General features: G+C 46.4%; 1 protein-coding gene across 13 annotated transcripts in view; it reads left to right on the top strand.

Moving 5' to 3' along the window:
• The window catches only part of PHACTR3 (phosphatase and actin regulator 3), a 356,261-nt gene that overhangs the window by 265,761 nt on the left and 69,876 nt on the right, over positions 1-20,624 (top strand). The window contains exon 10 of one of the 13 annotated variants that reach the window (XM_053249638.1): positions 11,185-12,632. The exons of the other annotated variants lie outside the window; for them this stretch is intronic. Coding sequence (XP_053105613.1) covers positions 11,185-11,377 — 193 coding nt within the window. The 3' untranslated portion in view covers positions 11,378-12,632. Of the gene's footprint in view, positions 1-11,184; positions 12,633-20,624 lie in introns of those variants that run through there. 13 annotated transcript variants of the gene reach the window in all.

The following is a 20,624-nucleotide window of genomic DNA, read 5'->3' as shown; positions in this document are numbered from 1 at the left end:
GCTGGAAACTGTTGCACCAGGATAACCCAGGGACTAGATCCAGCTTCCTTTCTTACAACCTGAGGATACAACTCTAGCCTCTGCCTTTGACCCTGAGGATGCCCTTGAAGATCCAACAATTGAGTCGGAGGTATCCCAGCACCATTGTAGCTAGCGCCTACAGAATTGGTCAAGGCCCCTTTTGACCACAGAAACTTCACTCAGGACAGGAGCAGGGCCAATCTCACTAACTAGCCAGCAACCTATGCAAACTCTCAGTAACCTCCAGACCTTTGCTGGTGTAACATCCTAGCAGCTCTGGTGTTTGGAGCCCTCTGAATCTTTTCTACCTCCCCTTGGAGCTTTCCCAAGGTCCCAGTCCTCTTGCCTGACTTCTGTTTTCCTTTCCCAAGGCCCCTACTGCAAATTTTTGCCTTCACCTCAAACCCTGCTACAGATGGAACTCTGGTTTGACCAACTCCTGTGCCTCTGTTGCTCCTGATAAACTAAAGGTTTGTGGTAAGTTTTAACCCTCTCTGAAAGAGCAACACCTTCCCAATTCACCACCAACTTGACAATGGGGCTATTCTCAGGAGCAGCAAAAATCGGGCTAGGAGAGCCTAGCCTGATTTTTGCTGCTCGTGTAAACCACTGGGCTTGCAGGCGAGCCCTGTGGCTTACAAGTGGCTAGCCCACTTTTTTAGCCCTCCCCTAAGCCCAGGTTCGCGGAGCGAGTGCTCCGCAAACCCGGGCTTCCCGATCATGAGTAGCTGCGGTGCGGCTCCACTCCAAGGCTACTAATGAGTAGACCCCCGGAGGGGAGGGAAAAACCCACCTCCAGGCTCCGGGGGTCTCCCCAGTATGCCCTGCGCACTCACGCAGGGCATCCTGGAGCTTCCGGGGGCTGCGCGGCCACCGAACTCCCCAGATCCTGCTGGCTCTGACACGGAGACGGCAATTGTGTGGGCAGCCGATCCGGCAGCCCAGGGCTCCCGCTCTGATCGTGAGCGGGGAGAGTGGGCTTAGCTCGCTCTCCCCGCTCACTCTTATGAACCGGGTCTCACTGATCGTGAGACCCAGCTCATTGAATTGGGGAAGCATTTTTGCTCAGCCCTAACAGTTTAGGGCACTGAGCAGTCAGTGGCTATTCCTAGAAGATTTCATTGGCTTCAGGAAACATGCAGTTCTAGGGCAGTAATGGTTTTCCTGGAAGAGCATACTGTAGCCTTCAAGGATGATGGTAATGATTCCTGCAGTAGGTGCAATTCACAGCATATAAAAACATTACAGCTTGGCTGTAATGTTGTCTCTTTATTGCTTACATTGTAAAGGATGCTGCTTATAGAGCAGATGGTGCCCTGGTGTAACCACTAGATAACCTTCCAAAAAAATCACCCCATACTTGATAGATCTTCCAAATTTTCAGAGGAAAAGTGTAATCTACACAGTACAGGGCATTTTCGCTATTTCTGACCCACAAAAAAACAGATGTCTTTGTTACAACCCAGTTTAAGAACTTAAGAACAGCCCTGCTGGATCAGGCCCATGGCCCATCTAGTCCAGCATCCTGTTTCACACAGTGGCCCACCAGATGCCACTGGAAGCCTACAGACAGGAGCTGATGGCATGCCCTCTCTCCTGCTGTTACTGCCCTGCAACTGGTACTCAGAGGCATCCTGCCTTTGAGGCTGGAGGTGGCCTATTGCCCTCCAACTAGTAGCCATTGAGAGACCATGAAGTTATCAAAACCCCTCTGAAAGCCATCCAGGTTGTGGCTGTCATCACATCTTGTGGCAGAGAATTCCTCAAGTTTATTATGCATTATGTGAAAAAGTACTTCTGTTTGTTGGTCCTAAATTCTGTAGCAATCAATTTCATGCGATGACCCCTAGTTATAGTGTTGTGAGAGAGGGAGAAAAATGTCTCTCTGACGACCCTCTCCACTCCATGCATAATTTTATACACTTCGATCATGTCTTCCCATAGTCACCTCTTTTCCAAGGTAAAGAGCCCCAGATGCTGTAGCCTAGCCTCATAAGGAAGCTGCTCCAGGCCCCTGATCATTTTGGTTGCTCACTTCTGCACCTTTTCCAGTTCTACAATATCCTTCTTAAGATACGGTGACCAAAGCTGTACACAGTACTGCAGATGTGGCCACACCATAGATTTGTATAAGGGCATTATAATATTTGCATTTTAATTTTCAATCCCCCTCCTAATGATTCCTAGCATGGAATTAGCTTTTTTCACAGCTGCCACACACTGAGATGACACTTTCAATGAGCTGTCCACCACGACCCCAAGATCTCTCTCTTGGTCAGTCACCAACAGCTCAGATCCCATCAATGTATACTTGAAGTTGGGTTTTTTTGTCCCAATGTGCATCATTTTACACTTGCCAACACTGAACTGCATTTGCCATTTTTTTGCCCACTCACCCAGTTTGGAGAGGCCCTTTTGGAGAGCCTTTTGGAGTTTGAAAGGCTTGTTTGAATTTATGCCACCATGAAGAAATTCTCAGCACTGATTCACACAGTCTTTGGGGGCATGGTAGGTAGTGGGCTGGAGGGCCATGTCCAAGCATTCAAGCAATGCCTATGTTCCGAGGGATGGGGCTGTAGGTGCCTTGGATGCAGAAGGTCCCAAGTTCAATCCTAGGCATCTCCAGGTAGGGCTGGGAAACGACCGACGGTGACAACCAATATTTATATGCCGTTTTTCAACAAAAATTCCCAAAGCAGTTTAAATAGAGATAGATAGATAGATAGATAGATAGCTGGCTCCTTGTCTCCAAAGGGCTCACATTCTAAAAAGGAAACATAAGCTAGACACCAGCCACAGCAACTGGAGTGATGCTGTGCTGGGAATGGATAGGGAAAGAATCTTGTCAGTAACCTTACAGAGCTGCTGCCAGCCAGTGTAGACGATAATGAACTAGATGGACAAAGGGCCTGACTGACTCGATATTAAGCAGTTTCCTACGTTTCCTGTGTTCATTATTTCTCTAAGCATGGTACAAACTTGTAACATGCTCCCCCACATGGAAGGCCTTTTCAGTTTCCAAAAAAAACTGGAGGACTGTTTGGTGCCCTTCACCTTCTTCAGATCCCTTTGCTGAAGCTCTTTACAAACATTTCTGACTGCCTGATGTACTGTAGGGAGCATAGAGATTAATTATACACAAATAGCAGTGCCCTTTAGATGCTGTTGCCCATCTCTGAGATCTAGAGCCAGTTCTTGTGTGTACTCTGGAGACTTGGGGAGGTCCTACAGCTCAGTGGTAGAGCACAAATACATAGAGGAGGTGCCAGGTTCAATCCCTGGAAAGTTGCAGCTGCTCAGAGTAGGCAATACTGAGCTAGATGATCTGTCTTGGTTGTATGGCAGCTTCCTATGTTTCTGTGGCCAACAATTGCTCATATGTTCTGGCCGGTCAGTCTGATCAGCAGCACTGACTCCCTCCCACTGTCTCTGGGATCTTGGTGTCCCTGTTTTATTCTGTTGCTTGCCCACCGTCTTGTTGTTGCCCCTATTCTCAAGTAAAGCCAGCAATCACTGAGGAATGGTGGTACTTGTAGTGTATGAGCAAGCATGCCACATGGGGAGTCACACTGCTTCTCAAACAATAAGCTCTAGAGTTTCTGGTTCAATCTTTGTGCCAGAGTCAGGAACTAAGTGTTCTGAATATTGCTTGTTCTTTTCTAACACTGCTTCTGGCTGACTCGAGATCTGCACTCCCATCTATTCATGTCGATACAGGGAAATGTTTGCATAAACATCCTCAGGCATGATCTACAAAGTGCTGCAGTCTTGATTCCTTCCTCGGGTTGATGTGCTAGCAGCCCCGTTTACTCCCCTACCCCAAACCTCTCTGTGCCCAGTTAAAGTGTCCACTCCCCTCATGACTGATACTTGGGCCTTGCTGGAAGAATATAGGTTGACAAGCAGTCAGGCTTGGGGTAGACAGGCAGTGAGCAGTTGTTTATTTATCATATTGTTATACTACCTGATACGTACATCTCTAGGCATTGTACAAAGTTTAAAACACAATATAAAACAGAGTAAAAGCAGTTAAGAATTTACAAAACCAATAGAAACAATCTGATAAAAACAAATTAAACAGTTTAAAATTGATTTCAGTTAAAAGCCTGAGAAAGGGGCATCCTGAGGGTCTTCCTAAAAGCAAACAGAGAAGGAGATCAGTTTTCCCTCTAACAGGGATTTCCAGATGTTGTTGACCACAACTCCCATAATCCCCAAGCAAAAGCCATTGCAGCTGGGGATTCTGGGAGTTGTAGTCAACAACATCTGGGAATCCCTGTTAGAGGGAACGCTGAATGCTCTTATTTCAGCAGGGAGCTTGTTCCAAAGCCCCGGAGCAGTCACAGCGAAGGCCTGGTCCCGAGTCACCACCAAATGAGCCCGCGGAAACCATAACTGGACCTCTCCAGAAAATTGTAGTAGGCGATGGGGTTCATAACAAAGAAGGCGCTCAGTTGTTTTCAAATAACTATTGTATAACAGTTGTACTATTTTCTCTGAGGAATAGAGCTCAGGAGTTCAAAATGCACTGGGAATGCTAGGACTTTTAAAGACCAGTTTTCATTAAATCCTTTTCTTGCACTGTATGGCTTTGCCGTTTTTTAAGGCCCCAGGTGGGAAGTATTCAGTTTAGTGGGTCACAAGTTGGATAGGCCTGACCTACTCCATGCCACAGTACTTAAATTCTTTGGGAGAAGGCACTCTTTGGAATACAATGAATAGATCCGGGAACAAAAGCTTTATCCAGCTTTGATTCTACCCCTAGGGAAGAGCACCAGGTTGAAATGTACAAGGCATCTGATTGACCAATAGGTAGGGGATAAATTCTGCGTCATTTTCATTTTTCTGAGGTGCCTGCTCCATAGTTCCTGATTGCTTGTAAGTTCTGTCTCAAGGAGGCAATCATTAGACCTCTTTTAAAGAAGCCTACATTAGATCCCTCAGAGTTGAGCAACTATAGGCCTGTCTCCAACCTCCCATGACTGGGAACGGTAATTTAGAGGGTGGTGGCCTCTCAGCTTCAGGTGGTCTTGGAGGAAACTGATTATCTAGACCCATTTCAAACTGACTTCCGGGTGGGCTATGGGGTGGATACTACCTTGGTTGGCCTGATGGATGATCTCCAGTTGGGAATTGCCAGAGGAACTGCGACTCTGTTGGTTCTTTTGGACCTCTTGGCGGCTTTCAATACTATCGACCATAATATCCTTCTGGAACGTCTGAGGGTGTTAGGGGTGGGAGGCACTGTTTTACAGTGGTTTCACCAGAGGCATATCTAGGGGAAATAGTGCCTAGGGCAAGCATTGAAATTACGCCCCTGTCCAAACAGGAATGATGGGACTTGTAGTCAACAATATCTGGAAATCCCTGTTAAAAGGAACACTGTACCATCTAGACTTGGTTGTTGATCAAAACCTGAAAACATGAGCCATCTCTGTAAAAGACTTAGAACAACAGTCAGGAGTTACGTGAGGATTCCATGTGTCATTTTCTCTGTCTCATCTCATTCTTTTTAAAAAACCTTACTTTGTCCTAGAGGATCACCTGCCCAAATAGCCACTAGCAAAATAGGGGAAGAAGAAGGTGGCGGGGGGGGGGAGGTCTATAAACCAGTGAATGGTTCCTGCCAGCCTTTGTCTTGTGATGACTGTTGGCTCATGATGGGGTATATGTGCATTAACCACACTAGTGCTTACTTTGACACCAGGAGGGAGGAGGATACATTAGTTTGCCACACCAGAGAGAGGCATTTGCAACAGGAGCAGACAGCCAAGTTCTACCAGGGCCAAAACCAGCCCCTGCCAGACTAAGAAATCATTGTAATTTGCTCCTTCCTGTCACTGGCTGTGTGCTGTTCTTTTATTATTGACTCAAACTCTCAGATATCCCAGTCATGGATGGAAAATTCAGGGTCAGTTTACAAGAGACACATTTTCTACATGGAAGTTTCTTCTTTGTAGGTGTTGTGCAGAAACCCATGTGCAGTGACTGCCAGGGGCATAGCAAGGTTGGAATGGGCCAAGATGAGATTTTAAAATGGGCCCCCAGCCCCTCAAAGTCCAGGGCCTCCACACACCCCAAGCCCCCAAGGATTTAAGTCTGATATTCCAAAATAAGTATGCTGCCTGGAAATATATTTCACTGAATACACACACACACACTTCACAATATATAGTGATATACACTGAGTACTATATATTGATGCTACTTTTAATGCCTAGAACACATTAGCAATGCTAATTATTAAAATGCCCCCCTCGCTGCAGATTAGTAAAGGAGACTTTCAACCATGCAGGGTGAGCCTATGTTTGTTTTCTCAAAATTCTGAACAAATTTAGTAAAGTTTGATTCCAGGAGGTTTTTCACACAAAGTTTTTAAAGCCCTTTAACACACATCTACTCTGGAATGGAGGTGCTGCATTCACATGTTGGCCAGATTTACCCTGAAGTCCCTGCAAGTTATTGGAGAGCAGTTCACACACAAGAAAAATAAAATAAAATAAAAGCACAACACATGCTTCACAGTTCTCACTCAGACCTTCTGGGTTGCAAAACAACTTGAACATAAGTGCATTTATGAATGAATGAATGACTAAATGAATAAATAAATATAATATTGTTTGTTCGAGAAGTTCTTGTAATTTTCTGCCATGAAACAAGCCACTTATCGGCCTTTTTAGATAGTAAAAAGCCAGAAATTTAAAGCCAGAAATTTTTCTATCTGTTTTAAATTAAATATTCAGAGACTTCTCAGTCTCCCTGCCCCCCATATCAAAGCCCTATGGCAAGCAGATCCCTATAAACCCCGGGTGGGGAGGTAACCACAAAAAGGAATTCACAGTTTACCTGGCAAAAGCTGTTCTGGATGGTCTGGGCAGAGGTCTGCTGCAGAGAACTCTGCCTGCCTGCTTCCTGGCTTGCTTGGGGAGCAACCTGCGGAGTTCAGGCTTCAGGGAGGCCTACACGGAGGCCTCTCTGGAAGCCCCACCCACCCACCGATCAGCTGAGAGGCGGGGAGAGAAGAGGTCTGCAGTTTGCAGGCCTCGCGGATCCTAGGCCAGAGCCAGAGGCAAGGTAAGCAGGATGGCAAGTGGCTGAGGGGCCCTGGGGCTGGGCAGTTGGGCAATGGGGTGCAGGTGGTAGGAACTGGCGTGGCGCCCCCTCCTCAGTGGCACCTAGGGCATGTGCCCTGGCTCCCCCCTCCCCCAGATCTGCCCATGGGTTTCACTCCTACCTCTCGGACAGATTCCAGATGGTGTCGATTGGAGATTGTTGCTCTTCAAAATCTGAGCTTAAGTATGGTGTTCTTCAAGGCTCCATACTCTCACCAATGCTTTTCAACATCTACATGAAACCGCAGGGAGAGATCATCAGGGGATTTGGAGCGGGATGTTATCAGTATGCTGATGACACCCAGATCTATTTCTCCATGTCAACTTCATCAGGAAATGGCATATCTTCCCTGAAAGCCTGCCTGGAGGTAGTAATGTGGGGGGGGGGTGGATGGAAAATAAACTGAAGCTGAATCCAGATAAGACAGAGGTACTTATTATGCGGGGTCAGAACTCCAGAGATGATTTTGACCTTCCTGCTAGATGGGGTCACACTTCCCCCAAAGGGAACAGGTTCGCAGTCTGGGAGTACTTCTGGTTTCTCAGGGAGTACTTCTGGTTTCTCAGGTTGAGGCGGTGGCCAGGGGTGCTTTCTATCAGCTTCGGCTGATACGTCAGCTGCATCTGTTTCTCGAGATCAATGACCTCAAAACAGTGGTATATTTGTTGGTAACCTCCAGACTGGACTTCTGTAATGCGCTCTATGTGGGGCTGCCTTTGTACATAGTCCGGAAACTTCAGTTGGTTCAGAATGCGGCAGCCAGGTTGGTCTCTGGGTCATCTCGGAGAGACCACATTACTCCCTTGCTGATGGAGCTACACTGGCTGCCAATTGGTTTCCGGGCAGAATACAAAGTGCTAGTTATAACTTATAAAGCCCTAAATGGCTTAGGCCCTGGGTATTTAAGAGAATGTCTTCTTCACTATGTGCCCCACCGCCCATTGAGGTCACTTGAGGAGGTCCACCTCCAGTTACCGCCAGCTCGTCTGGTGGCCACATGGAGATGGGCCTTCTCGATTGCTGGCCCGAGATTGTGGAATACACTCCCTGCTGAGATATGATCCTCCCCATCTCTGACTATTTAAAAAAAAAACATTTGAAGACCCATCTCTTCACCCAAGCTTTTTCAGCTTTTTAAATTTGTAGGTTTTAATTTTATACTGCTTTAAAATTGTTAAACTGTTTTAACCTTTTATATTTGTTTTAATTGTTTTTATATCATTGTTAACCAACCAAAGATGAAAGTCTGGGCAGTATATAAGTTAAATAGATAGATAGATAGATAGATAGATAGATAGATAGTCTGGAATGAACAAGGCTAAAAGTCATCAAGCTTGTTGAGTGCATAGTGGCAGCTCAGCCAGATGGGCAAAGAAGCCATTCAGAACACTGGCTAAGAAAACAGGCACTTGATCACGCCCTGCATCTGCTGTCCCCAAATAACGGTGTGACTTGGCATAGGCTGTACACTGGCACTGAAGGAGGGAATAAATCCCACTGAAGTTCAGACCTTCAGTCTTGCTCTCATCCAACTTTAAAGCTGACTCTGAAGGTGACTTGGATGAAGAGGTGGCACCCAGCCAGAAGAGATGCCCCTGCCTTTTTCGTGAAAATTTGGCTAATCAGCAAAAAGCAAGCTGTGGCCATTTCTCCCAAATTGCTCCTGGTCTGCCGTTCCTTCTTGCAAAGGCTTCATTATGGCAGTGCCCAGCAAAGGTTCATTTTGACTGAGTTTTCTAACTGTGATATCACCAAAGGTTGGGGAGTCATAAGAAGGGCCCTGTTGGTTCAGATCAAGCATTCTATTTCCAGCAGTGGTCAGCTAGATGCTTGCTGGGTGAGTCGTAAGCAGGGCATAGGGCAAAATAAAAAGATTGCCAAAGGATTTATTGAAACAAACAATGTTCTAGTCACACTCTAGAGTTCTGTTTAGCACCAGTTCATGTTACTGGCTTTGCGCCTTGCATGGTGGAGAACATCAGTGGCACATCCTAATGAGCCAGAGGGGCACCAAACGAGGAATGGATGCCTCTTTGTCTCAGCAGCTGCATCTGTTTCTCCCATCACCCTGCCCCCAGCCAGCATTAATAAGAGTTGCACTGTCTGCAGCCTGGTCATTCAACAGGTAGAGCTGTGTGGGCTAGTCGATGATTAAGCAGCCCGCACAGCTCTACCTGATTAATGGCCAGCCTACAGGCAGCACGGCTCTCCTTAATGCTGGGATGCGATGGGAGAAACAGACACAGGGCCCCTTCACACGTAATGGCAAACTGCAGGTTGAATGGACCTACAGTTTGCCTCTACCACCACTTCCAGATGGTGGTCACAATCACAATCTCTGTCTGGGAGCTGGCAACAGTGGCGGGACTGGCTCCTTGGCTTCCTCCGACCCTGGAAGGACAGCCTGTGCCAGCCAATACTGTGGCAGGCCACCCAAGGAGATTCCTCCCTTACCTCTGGTTGGGAGTTCAATCCCAATCCAGACATAATGGAGGAAAGTACGGACCCTTGGCTGGGTGAGTAAAACTCACTCCAAACCGAGGGTTCATTCCTAGGTTTGGGGCCAAAATTGAAACCATGGTTGGGTTCAGGAACCACGGTTCTGATAATTCGGACAACATGGGTGGCAAACCTGAACTGAGTTTGCCTCTGGTTTGGCATTGTGTCTGAAGGAGGCCACATTTAGACTACCAAGAACCAGAGGCAGCCATGCCTCTCCTGGCTGGTTGTATCCCAGCCTGTGAGGTATTCTCAGCTCGCCCTCCTTAGTGTCCCAGGCCCTGGTGTAGTGTGTAGTGCCTGGGCCCATAGGAGGGCCTTCTGGATAGGATTTATTAAACAATATAAACATATAATGTGAAATAATAAAAATAAATATTTACATAAATAAAGAGCCAGAGTTTCCATTTAAAAAGAAAGAAAGATTGTAGCTCTTTACATTACTGGAGTTCTGCTTGCGATGGCTTCTCTGTTAATTTGACTGGACATAGCTGAACTCCCCAGCCCCGGCTGGCTCTGTGACGGAGCTGGCAGTTGTGTGGGTGGCCGCTGCGCAAGTGTGCAGGGCATACTGGAGAGACCCCCAAGCCGGGAGGCTGCTTTTAAGCCTCCCGGCTGGGGGTCTTCTCATGAGTAGCCATGGTGCGGAGCCGCGCCATGGCTACTCACGGTTTAAGGGGTGGGGTACTTAGGCGGGTTAACCGCCAGGAAGCCACCGGGCTCGTCTGTGAGCCCGATGGCTCCCACAATCAGGTGAAATCGGGCTAGGCTCCCCATCCCGATTTTGCCTGATCGTGGGAATAGCCCCCCTGCCTAGTAAAAGGGACAATTCATGCTTGCTACCACCAGACCAGCTCTCCTCTCACAGAAGGAATATATGATGAGCAAAACAGTACCTTCCATTGAAATGCAAAGAAAAATGTCTGTCTGTGTGTGCGCGCGCGTGTATGTGTGTGTGCGTGTACATGCTTCAGTGGCATCTTGGAACTTCTGGACCTGCAGCAGATTACCGTAACCTCACCAAAACATGTAGCACATTTCTCTAATTTGTACAGCTCCAGTAAGTGGAAATGAATAAATAATGATCTGAGATTGACCATGACTCAAGAAAGACTTTCTGGTCTGGGTGATTCAAAACAGATTCCAAGTGAGAACTCCTCACTTTCCCAAACTCACCACTTTACTCTCTGACCAAGCTGATGGAATATACTATGATTTTTGATTTTACAAAATTTACAGCATTAATAATGCATTTATGAAAATCAGAAGTGCCTGGGTGGATTAGACCAGGGTACATCTAACATAGTATTTGTTTCTCAGCCTTTTGGCTGGGAAGAAACATTCTCTATGAAGTGTCTGTTTCCAAAAGTGGTCAGCCACTGTGGTAAGCTGGCTGGGGAGGTGATTTGCCATCCCAGCACCTCCTACAGCATCTGGTAATTGGACGTATATTGCCACTTTACGCCAAGAGTTGATTTAGCTATCATGGCTAATTGTTGGCATTATAGTGCCCTCCCTGAATTTGTCTATTGCATGTATTTGTTTACCCAGAATCCAACTTTGCTTCCTGTCAGTGGATAGTTTGTCCTCATCACCACCCTATGATGGAGGAGGAGGAGGAGGAGGAGGAGGAGGAGGAAGATGCTTCTTCATTGAAGTGTTAATTTGGTTGTCTTTTAAGCAGCATACAAGTGTCCTCTCTACTCTACTACTGAGCTCTGGTGACCAGTCTAGCAAGCTGTAGGATGGGTTCCCAACCATATTGGGAACCCAGATGTTGTTGGACTATAACTCCCAGCATCACCAGCCACAGAGGCCTTTGAGTGGTCACAGAGGCATAGGAAACTGCCAGTGGAAACCCCCTGGGTGACCCCTATTTTGTGTTAAGTAGGTGTGCGCTGGCACACGCATCCCCTAACCACATACCCTTGCATTTGACATTAACACAGCGATCATGGCCAGAGTCAAAGACAGGGCCGGTAAGCCCCGTTCGCAAGATGCTTCAGCCAGCACTGCATTCCCAGCCTGGCTGGGAATTCCTCTCTCTGCCTTGGTAGACCGAGAGAGGTAACACAGCACTGGCTGAAGGGCCTTGCTGGTGGGACTGAATGGTCCAATTTTGCATCTGGCCATGCCCCCTTCATCTGATGTTGACACAGGTGTTGTGGCCAGGCTAGAAGACGGGGCCACTTGGCCCTGTGTACAAGGTTCTTTTGCCAGCACTGGGTTCCCAGCCTGGCTGGGAGCACATCTTTCTGTCTCCCAGGGAGAGAGGTGTGCTCCCAGCCAGCCTGGGAATGCAGCGCTGGCTGAAGTGCCTTGCAAACAGGGCTGAGTGACCCCATTTTTGCACACCCTTGCATCAGCGTCAGACTCAGGGGGCATGGCTAGGGGCTGAGGGATGGCCACATGAAAATGGTGGCCTGTGTTCTTTGAATACGTGTGGCTGTGGCCCTGAATGGTCAGTTACTACAATGATTGGGAACTGGTCTTCAGTTAAATTCTTATTGAAATCTTATGTGTATAACTAAAGATGTATTGGGTCCTACTTTCAGAGAGTAAAATAAACTGTAGCAAGAGATGCAATATGTTCCCTTTAGGCATGATCATTTTGTTCACTAAGGAAGTGACTCTTCATGCCTGTAGTGGTTGCATCCTATTTTCGGTGCAAATTAACCTAGAATCTGAGCCAAAAGCATCAGCAGCAACAGCTTAGCTTTTTCTTGTGGCAATATTGTATATTCCGATCTAACAGTTGTGAATTAAAAATGGGGTTCATTTGCAAGGCCTCAAGAGGAAAATGTGGTTTGTTTTTATTCAGAGAGAGGGAGGTGAACCACAAGTGCCCCGTGGGGGGCGGATTTAGCACCCAAAAGCATGCAATTTAAGACAGACACTTTTTGTTTCTCAACTTGGGTTTCATTTTGTATAGTATCGCCAAAATGTCAAAAAATTAATTTCAGAAATGTCAGCAGTTTGAATCTTAATAAAATATTTCCCAATCCTGATTTGATGTCTTTCCTCACTGAGATGACCTTCTTCGCTGGAACCCATGCACTTATGATGACACTGAATTTAAAAATGTCCCCAGAGCTCATTTTGAACTGGGCATTGGCTCCCAAACATTGGGCCTAGCTAAGTGCCAATGCTATCCATCCCAGATGCTGCAAACTCCCCCTTCCCTTTTCTATCCAAATTTACTCAACCATGGCTATAGTAGCAATATTGCATTTCATTTCATGGTTTCATTTTGGGGCATCCATTACATTTATGGTGCTGCCTCAGCAGCCTCCCAGGCCCAAGGATCTGTGGGGGAAATTGTACACATGGACCTGTCTGAACTGCATTTCCCATGGATCCTTGTATGCGAGACCCTGTCACAGAAATGTAATGGAGGTCCTGTGACAAGACCTTCCCATTGCATCTGCTAGCCTAAGTTAGGTTGTGAAGGGAAAGGGGTGTTGGGATGCTTGGGAAAAGGCCTTGAGGTCCCCAGATGCCTTCATGCTTCAAGCGATGTCACTTGGAGTGCAACAGGCCCAAACCATGGAATGGGCTTAGTGACATTACTTATTTTACTATTCATTCAACCTGTTGACTAATAAAATAAAATAAAATAATTAATACTATCTAGTCAACCTCTTGCGGATGGGTTAGCTCTCCCCTGAAGTGTGCAGTTGCAAATTCTAAGAGGCAACTGTTAGAATTTGCATTTGTTGAGGTTCTAAAAGGCAACTCATGACTAGTTGAATCAGGTGTGCCATTTGGGAATTTTCCTAGATGTGGCTTTGCTTCTGGATGGTCAGGTAGCAGCTGTGGCCAGGAATGTGTCTGCCCAGCTGAGGCTGGCATGCCATGTGTGCCTGTTTCAGTCAAACATACCTTAGACACATACCTTAGATGGGAATACTGTGCTTGGTGCTTTACTTTTGAAGGGGCTCCCTTTGAAGAATGGCCAATATGCAGTGCAGTCTACCCTCGGCATTAGGTAAAAGGCAGCCCCAGGGCTGTTGCAGAGGTGGGCTGTTCTCAATGGAAGTACTGCGAAGCAAGTGCTGTACACTGCTTTGATTCACAACTGCCCTCTTCCTTGAGAGCCCTGGAACTGCCTTTTATGCAAGCAGCAGCCCTGGCAGCTTTTTGATGCCAGTGTTAGATGGTGCAGGATGTCAGAGAGTGTCTGGAAACTTCAGCTCTTACAGAATGCTGCTGTTGACCAGGAGAGCTAGCAGGATCACATGATCCCTTTGTTATGCCATCTCCAGTGGTTGCTGCTGGTTCATTTCCTAGCCCACTCCAAAGTGCTGGCTGTTATCTTTAACACCCTGAATGGTTTAGGGCCAGGGTTTCTGAAGGACCACCTCCTACCAAGTGAACCTGCCCATTCCTTGAGATCATTGGCGACGGCCCTGTTGCATGTCCCACCAATATTTGGAGCATGAGATAGGGTCTTCATTACTGTGCCTGGGTTTGGAATGCCCTGCTTCCAAAGATCCAGTTAGAAGATCCCCTCCTTGTTGACCTTCTGTTCCAAGCTGAATACTTCTTTATTCTAGCAGGCTTTTGATGTACTGGGTGTCTGAATTTTCTCATGAACCCTTGAAATTTTTGTCTAACTCTTGATGATGTTTTCATTTCCTTCTACTGTGGCTATTGTATATAGTTCCTGGGGGAGTGGGTTGGTGATGGTTAATTTTATTGTTATACTGGGACCTATTGCAAGTTGCTTTGAGTGCCTCATATTGGGGCAGGAAGGTGGAATAAAAGTCTTTATGGTAGCCAAGTAGGGATATGCAAATCGATTGGAATCTGAATTGATTCAACTCAAATCTGGCCAATTCAAACTATTCAAATTTGAATCAAATCACCCCTAAAAAGGTAATTCAATTTGAATTCTAATTGAATTGGCCAGATTTGTATTCGAATCAATTTGAACTGGTTCTAAAACAGTTTAGTGACATGTTAGCACCTTTTTGAAACAGTTCAGGTGTCTTGATAGGTCAAAAAAAGCACCAAAACAGGTCAAATTGATTTGAATTGAATTGTCCTGTTTTGGGCCAATTCAATTCAAATTTGATTTGAATTGGCCAGTTTCAATTCAAATTGAATGTGAAAATTCATTCTGTGCACATCCTTCTAGTCAAATAAATAAATATGTTCTATTTATTGGAAAATTAATTCCCCCCAACCAAATTCTGAATCAAACTAAGTGTGAGGGATCGATCACCCATCCCTTCTCTACACAGACCTAAATTTTAAGAAACGTTGGGACAGTTTTATATGAAATCTCCGTCCCACTTTCAGGGTTTCTATTAGTATATCTGAGAGTGAAAATCACTTCCTAGATGTTCTAGTCATAGCTGTTTTTGGAGCTAGCCACCAGGAATCTTATTCCAATGGGACGGTTCACTGCACACTTAATTATATGCCATGATCCTTTTCCATTTTGGCAAATACCATAGCTCTGTTCCACAGATCCCCATGCTCATCAGTGGTCTTGAGATGCGCTACTGAATGCAGGGGTATTTGAGCACATACATACCAAAGACATAGTTGCTGGGCTCCATTCTCTAGTGCCAATCCCCTTGTATGCAGGTACGGGAAGAAAGAAGAGATCAGAGTGACCTCAAAACAAACAACACTAGTTATCTGTTAGGGAATGAGCATACAGATCTGATACGGCATGGATCACTGTGTGCACAGTCCTGGCCAATGGATCTCAGTCTCTTGTTTTAACCTCCTTGTAAGTTCAGAAGCCTACCTAGGAAGGGGAATATGTACACAGATGTCTGCTTCCATTTCCAAATATCTAGATAGAATTGTGAGTGTCTAAAGAAATGCCCACACAGTGCTCATTCATGTTGTGCGTCCAGTCTGGAAATGCACACAGAGTGTGGGCTTCAGGGCCACTTATCTGCTTCCTTGAGTCACCTCATTGAGTGAAGGACCAACACACACAGTGCACACTGGAATACAGGGACATAGGAAGCTGCTTTATACCAAGTCAGGTATCCATCTAATTCAGTATTGTCTGCACCAATTGGCAGTGGTTCTCCAAGGTTTCAGGCTGGGGGTAATGGGAGTGGTAGTCCAGCAAGATCTGGAGGACCACAGGTCAGGGCAGAGCATGTGGATCTGTGGAACCAAGCTATGGTGTTTGCCAAAATGGATAAGGATAATTGTGTATCATCAAATGCGCTGTGAATTATCCCAGTGGGATCAGATGAAAGGAAGTTGGTTGTTGAAAGAAAGCCTTGTCTTTCTAAGGGCAGCTCCTGCACTGCTGATCATTTGCAACAGGGTCCACCAGACAGCAGGGGTGCCTGTCTTGTGGACATGCCTCAAGAGTCCCTCCAAAGGCAGTCATTGCTTGCCCTCATCGACCTTAAGCAGAGTGAGTCCTCCTTGCCATTTTGACAGTTTCTGATGACAGTTTCTAATGCGAATTGGCTCCTGGGAGTGACAGACCGAACAAAATGCAGGAGATCACTTGTCACTGCTGATCAATATGTTCAACGTGACAAGCAGCATCCTTACCTGTTAGGGCTAATCTTCGGGGAAATAAATTGTCGCTGCTCTGGCTAAAAATACCCAAAGGAGGAAGCATAGGCACTCGTGCCATCCCGTACTCTCATTCCAGTGGCTGAAGCTATATGGAACAAGTCACCCTTTGGTAACATTGTTGCTGTGTGCTAAAAATATTGGCAACTGACAGGCAGCTGGGGAGTGCACCAACACCTCTGCAATTGCCTTTAGGTATTTATAGCAAATGCAACCATTTTTACCTGTTCCTGAACAAATGCATGTTTGTCAAAACAGAAATATATCACTGATTGCTGCTGAAGCTGTGGATGGGCATAGAGTATCCACAAACTCCCACTAAGAGTGAGTTTGGGAGCACTGGGAGCCCTCAAAACATGCCCCAAAACATGCCCCAAAAAGTTAGTTTTGGGGAGAAAGCCTGAACTTTCCCTGCCCCAGAACCAAAAACCACCCCAAGAAGTAGAGAGCATATATACTTTGCGGCCATGGAAGATTCAAACGAAGGTTCCAAAGGAGTCAGTTCTCCTCCCCTCATGTCAATCAAAAGGGGACAGCCAGTAACACTGGAAATTTGTGAGAAGGAAGGTGATAGAAAGAATTGGGAGATGTGGGGGAGGGAGGGAGGGGGCAAGGAAAACTACAGGCAGCTGGTGTTAACAGTAATACATGGCACTGGCTATATAAAGGGGGGAAAATGGACAAAATGTAAAACACAAAAACAAAGAGAGGATGTCCTAAAAACAAAAAGAAACAAATCTTAATGAAATGAAAAGAAGCAGAAAAATGTTATGAACATAACATATAGACATACTATATCTAACAAGAGAAAACTGTTCTGACAAGGAAGTCATTCACGCAATCAAAAACTGTGTTCCACCCAAGTTTAAGAGCTGTGTGCGCTCCTAATTTTCGGTTATGTGGAAGCAAGGTAGGAGAAAAACCTGGGCAGAAGTGATTGTGTGGAAGCAAGGTAGGAGGAAACTGTGGGTAGCATTTCCTCCTACCTTGCTTTCACTCAATCACTTCTATCCAGGTTTTCCTCCTACCTTGCTGCCACAAAACCAAAAATTGGGAGCACACACAGCTCCCAAACCCGGGTGGAACACAGTTTTTGATTGTGTGAATGCTGTTCACACATAGAGCCTAGGCTAGGCTGCATGCATGAAGTGCCAAGTCCAATCCCAATCCTGACGCTGGCCCCACGCCAAGCCCGAGTTTTTAATGTGGTGTTTAAACAGGTTAAGCAAACCTGTGGTTCGCTTAAGCTCAGCCGGTGATTGTCTGGGCAGTCACCACCGGGTTAAATGGCTTCTCCCTAGCCTGCCACCATTTCCAGCAGTGAACTGGGGGCAGGGGGGTGGTGAGTGGTTGCACCAAGTGCAGAAGCTGCTCTAATGAGAGCAACCACCGTCAGTGTTCCTTCTAACAGGGATTCCTAGATGTTGCCAACTACAGCTCCCAGAATCCCCAAGCAAAAGCCACTGCAGCTGGGGAGTCTGGGAGCTGTAGTCAACAACATCTGGGAATCCCTGTTAGAGGGAACAGTGGCCACCGTGCTCATGCCCTGGGATGTGGGAGGGGGAAGTCCTCCTGCTCCTAGCTCTTGAAGTTGCCATGCTGCCGCTCGAGTGGACATTTCACTTTCTGGCTGCCCATCAGTGCCCCTATTCTGCCCCTTCCTCAACAATATAAAGCATAAGATTTCAGAGCTGATACAACAACTTTGTTGTGGATTCCACTGGTATTAATTAGTAGTGACAAGAGGATCTTTCCCATAATGTGTACACAGCACTGTAACTGTCAACTCCATAGGTGTGCTGCTGTGTTTCTGCAAGGTGTAAGGTTGTTGTGGAGGCATGGTGCCAAGACTTTGTAGTAACTCTGTGGCTGATGCTTCAGGATTTGATGTTGCAATATTTATTTTATGAGGTATCCGTTTGCTATATTTTAATTTACAGTTTGCATTATTCCCCAAGGCCTTGGCTGGCTGGCCCACTGTAAAGAATCTTCATAATATAATATTTCTCTTCTCTTCAACATCCTGAAACATTTTGAGAGGGTGCCTATTTATTTATGCAGATAAAAGCAGCTATTTACAAAGGTGCTAAGAAATCACAGTTGCTACAAATCCCGAGGTTCCCTACTGGGAAAAACATCAGAAGAATTTTGAGGAATGTTAAAATGGCACTGATAAAATGGGGGAGATTCATCTGATGTAAGGGAGAGAAGTTCACACACCCTTAAAATGAAAACTGAAGGAAATTTGGAGGTCCCTACTCACCCAAAAGAAATCAAAAGGATTTTCAAAGAAACATTTTCTCAGAGGAGTTTTGCTCATACCTATTTGAGAATTGCATTAGTTTTTTCTACCTTGAGGAAACTGGAGGTCGATGTCTGAAAATCTTGGCTGCTATTTCTCCCTGCTCTGCTGGGCTTTTCTAAGCCTAATAGCACTGCTGTGAGAAGTACCAGGAATCAGCCTTCCCTGAAAATCCTCTCCTGTGCTCCTGAACTTTAATCCCAGATGTGGAGGGGGCAGGTTGTAGTTACTCACCGTGGAGAGAAAGGCATTCATCATAGAGACAAATGTGCTTTATTCTCACATCACATACATTAAACACAAAAAAATAGGTTTTTGTGTCAGTGAATAAACTGAGCTCTGCTTATCAGTTTGCCATTTAGGAAGGGGGGAAAGGGCCAAGAAAACCTCCTGGAAAAGAAGCAGGAAATAATGGATTGAATTATAAGATGCACATTTTAGAAGCAGTCTGGAACACAACCACCAGACATAGCACAGCTAGCTAATCCAACAGGCCTGCACTAGCACAAAACCCTTGCAGAAGCTCAGCATTTGTCAGGATGTCAGCCACTGGGGCTATTCTCACGATCAACAAAAATTGGGCTAGAAGAGCCTAGGGTACTGGGCTCGCAGGCGAGCCTGGTACTTTACGAGCGGGTAACTTGCTCAAGTAGCCCTCCCTAAAGCCCGGGTTTGCGGAGCGAGCGCCGCAGCTAGTCACGAGGAGACCCCTGGAGGGGAGGCGAAAAGCTGCCTCCCAGCTCCGGGGGTCTTGCCAGCATGCCCTGCGCGCTCGCACAGAGCCGGCAATCATGTGGGCGGCCGATACTGCCACCCAGGGCTCCTGCAGAGATTGTCTGCAGGGAGAGCAGGCTTAGCCAGCAAAAGTATCACAGTATCAGCTACTCACGAGGAGACCCACAGATGGGGGGGGGAGTTGCCTCCCGGCTCCGGGGGTCTCTCCAGCATGCCCTGCGTACTCGCACAGGGCATGCTGGAGCTTGCGGGGGCCAATCGCCCCCCACTCTTCCCAGGCCCCACCGGCTCCATCACAGAGCCGGCAATCGTGTGGGCTTAGCCCGCTCTCCCGCAGTATCGGTAAAAGCGGGTCTCACTGATCGTGAGACCTGCCTCACTGTTTGTGAAATCCAAAGGTGACAAGTCTTATCACCAAATTTTGTTGCCAGCAAGCTTGCTCACCACCCTAGAGTGCATCATACCAAATCTGAACCAGATGCATCTTGATCTCAATTGAGGGTGACTTTATGGTCATTGTGGGGTTTTTGGTTAATCTATTCTTTGATCCAGGCCAGCTTTTGAATGGGGCTTTAGATGGCACAGTGGGGAAATGACTTGATTAGCAAGCCAGAGGTTGCTGGTTCGAATTCCCACTGGTGTGTTTCCCAGACTATGGGAAACACCTGTATTGGGCAGCAGCGATATAGGAAGATGCTGAAAGGCATCATCTCATACTGCACGGGAGATGACAATGGCAAACCCCTCCTGTATTCTTCCAAGACAACCACAGAGCTCTCTGGTCACCAGGAATCAACGACAACTCGACAGCATACTTTACCTTTACTTTTAGTTACTTGCATTCCAGTCCTGGAGTAGAGGCGGGGGCTAACAAAACTGCCGGCAGCAAGAGCACTGAAAAGCAGTCTGCACTTGCCTCTCTGTACATAGTATCTCTTTCATTCAACCATTAATATTCCTGACACCACTCCACTGCCTTGTCCTTGCTTACCACAGCTCTTTCCCTTGGATTCTACAGTCATCATGGAATGACTTTTCAGGCTATACAGAGCTGTGGTTAAAAGTCCTCCTTAGCACTGTTATCTTAATTCAATATGTGTGCATTCTATTTGCTACTAATGAGTTTGGAGTGTAATCCCTCGCTAGGAAAGGATGTTACCAGAGGCTTTTCCATGCCTTCTTAATAGGCAGCTGTGCACACATAATTAATTAGCTCTGTCTCATAGACAAGCCTGAGTGAGAACTGTGACCTCGTGGACCCAATGCTGAGTGAAACTAACAATTTTTTTGGTTCACTTGGCCCTTCAGACCATTCTCATGGTCAAATGCCAAAATTTGGGAAGGCTGGCCCGGGATATTTCAAAAACCCACCAGACTGAGCCCTAGACCTAAG

Source organism: Hemicordylus capensis, chromosome 4 (genome assembly GCF_027244095.1).
Source record: "Hemicordylus capensis ecotype Gifberg chromosome 4, rHemCap1.1.pri, whole genome shotgun sequence".
NCBI lineage: Eukaryota > Metazoa > Chordata > Lepidosauria > Squamata > Cordylidae > Hemicordylus > Hemicordylus capensis.
This window is presented reverse-complemented; position numbering and strand designations above follow the sequence as displayed.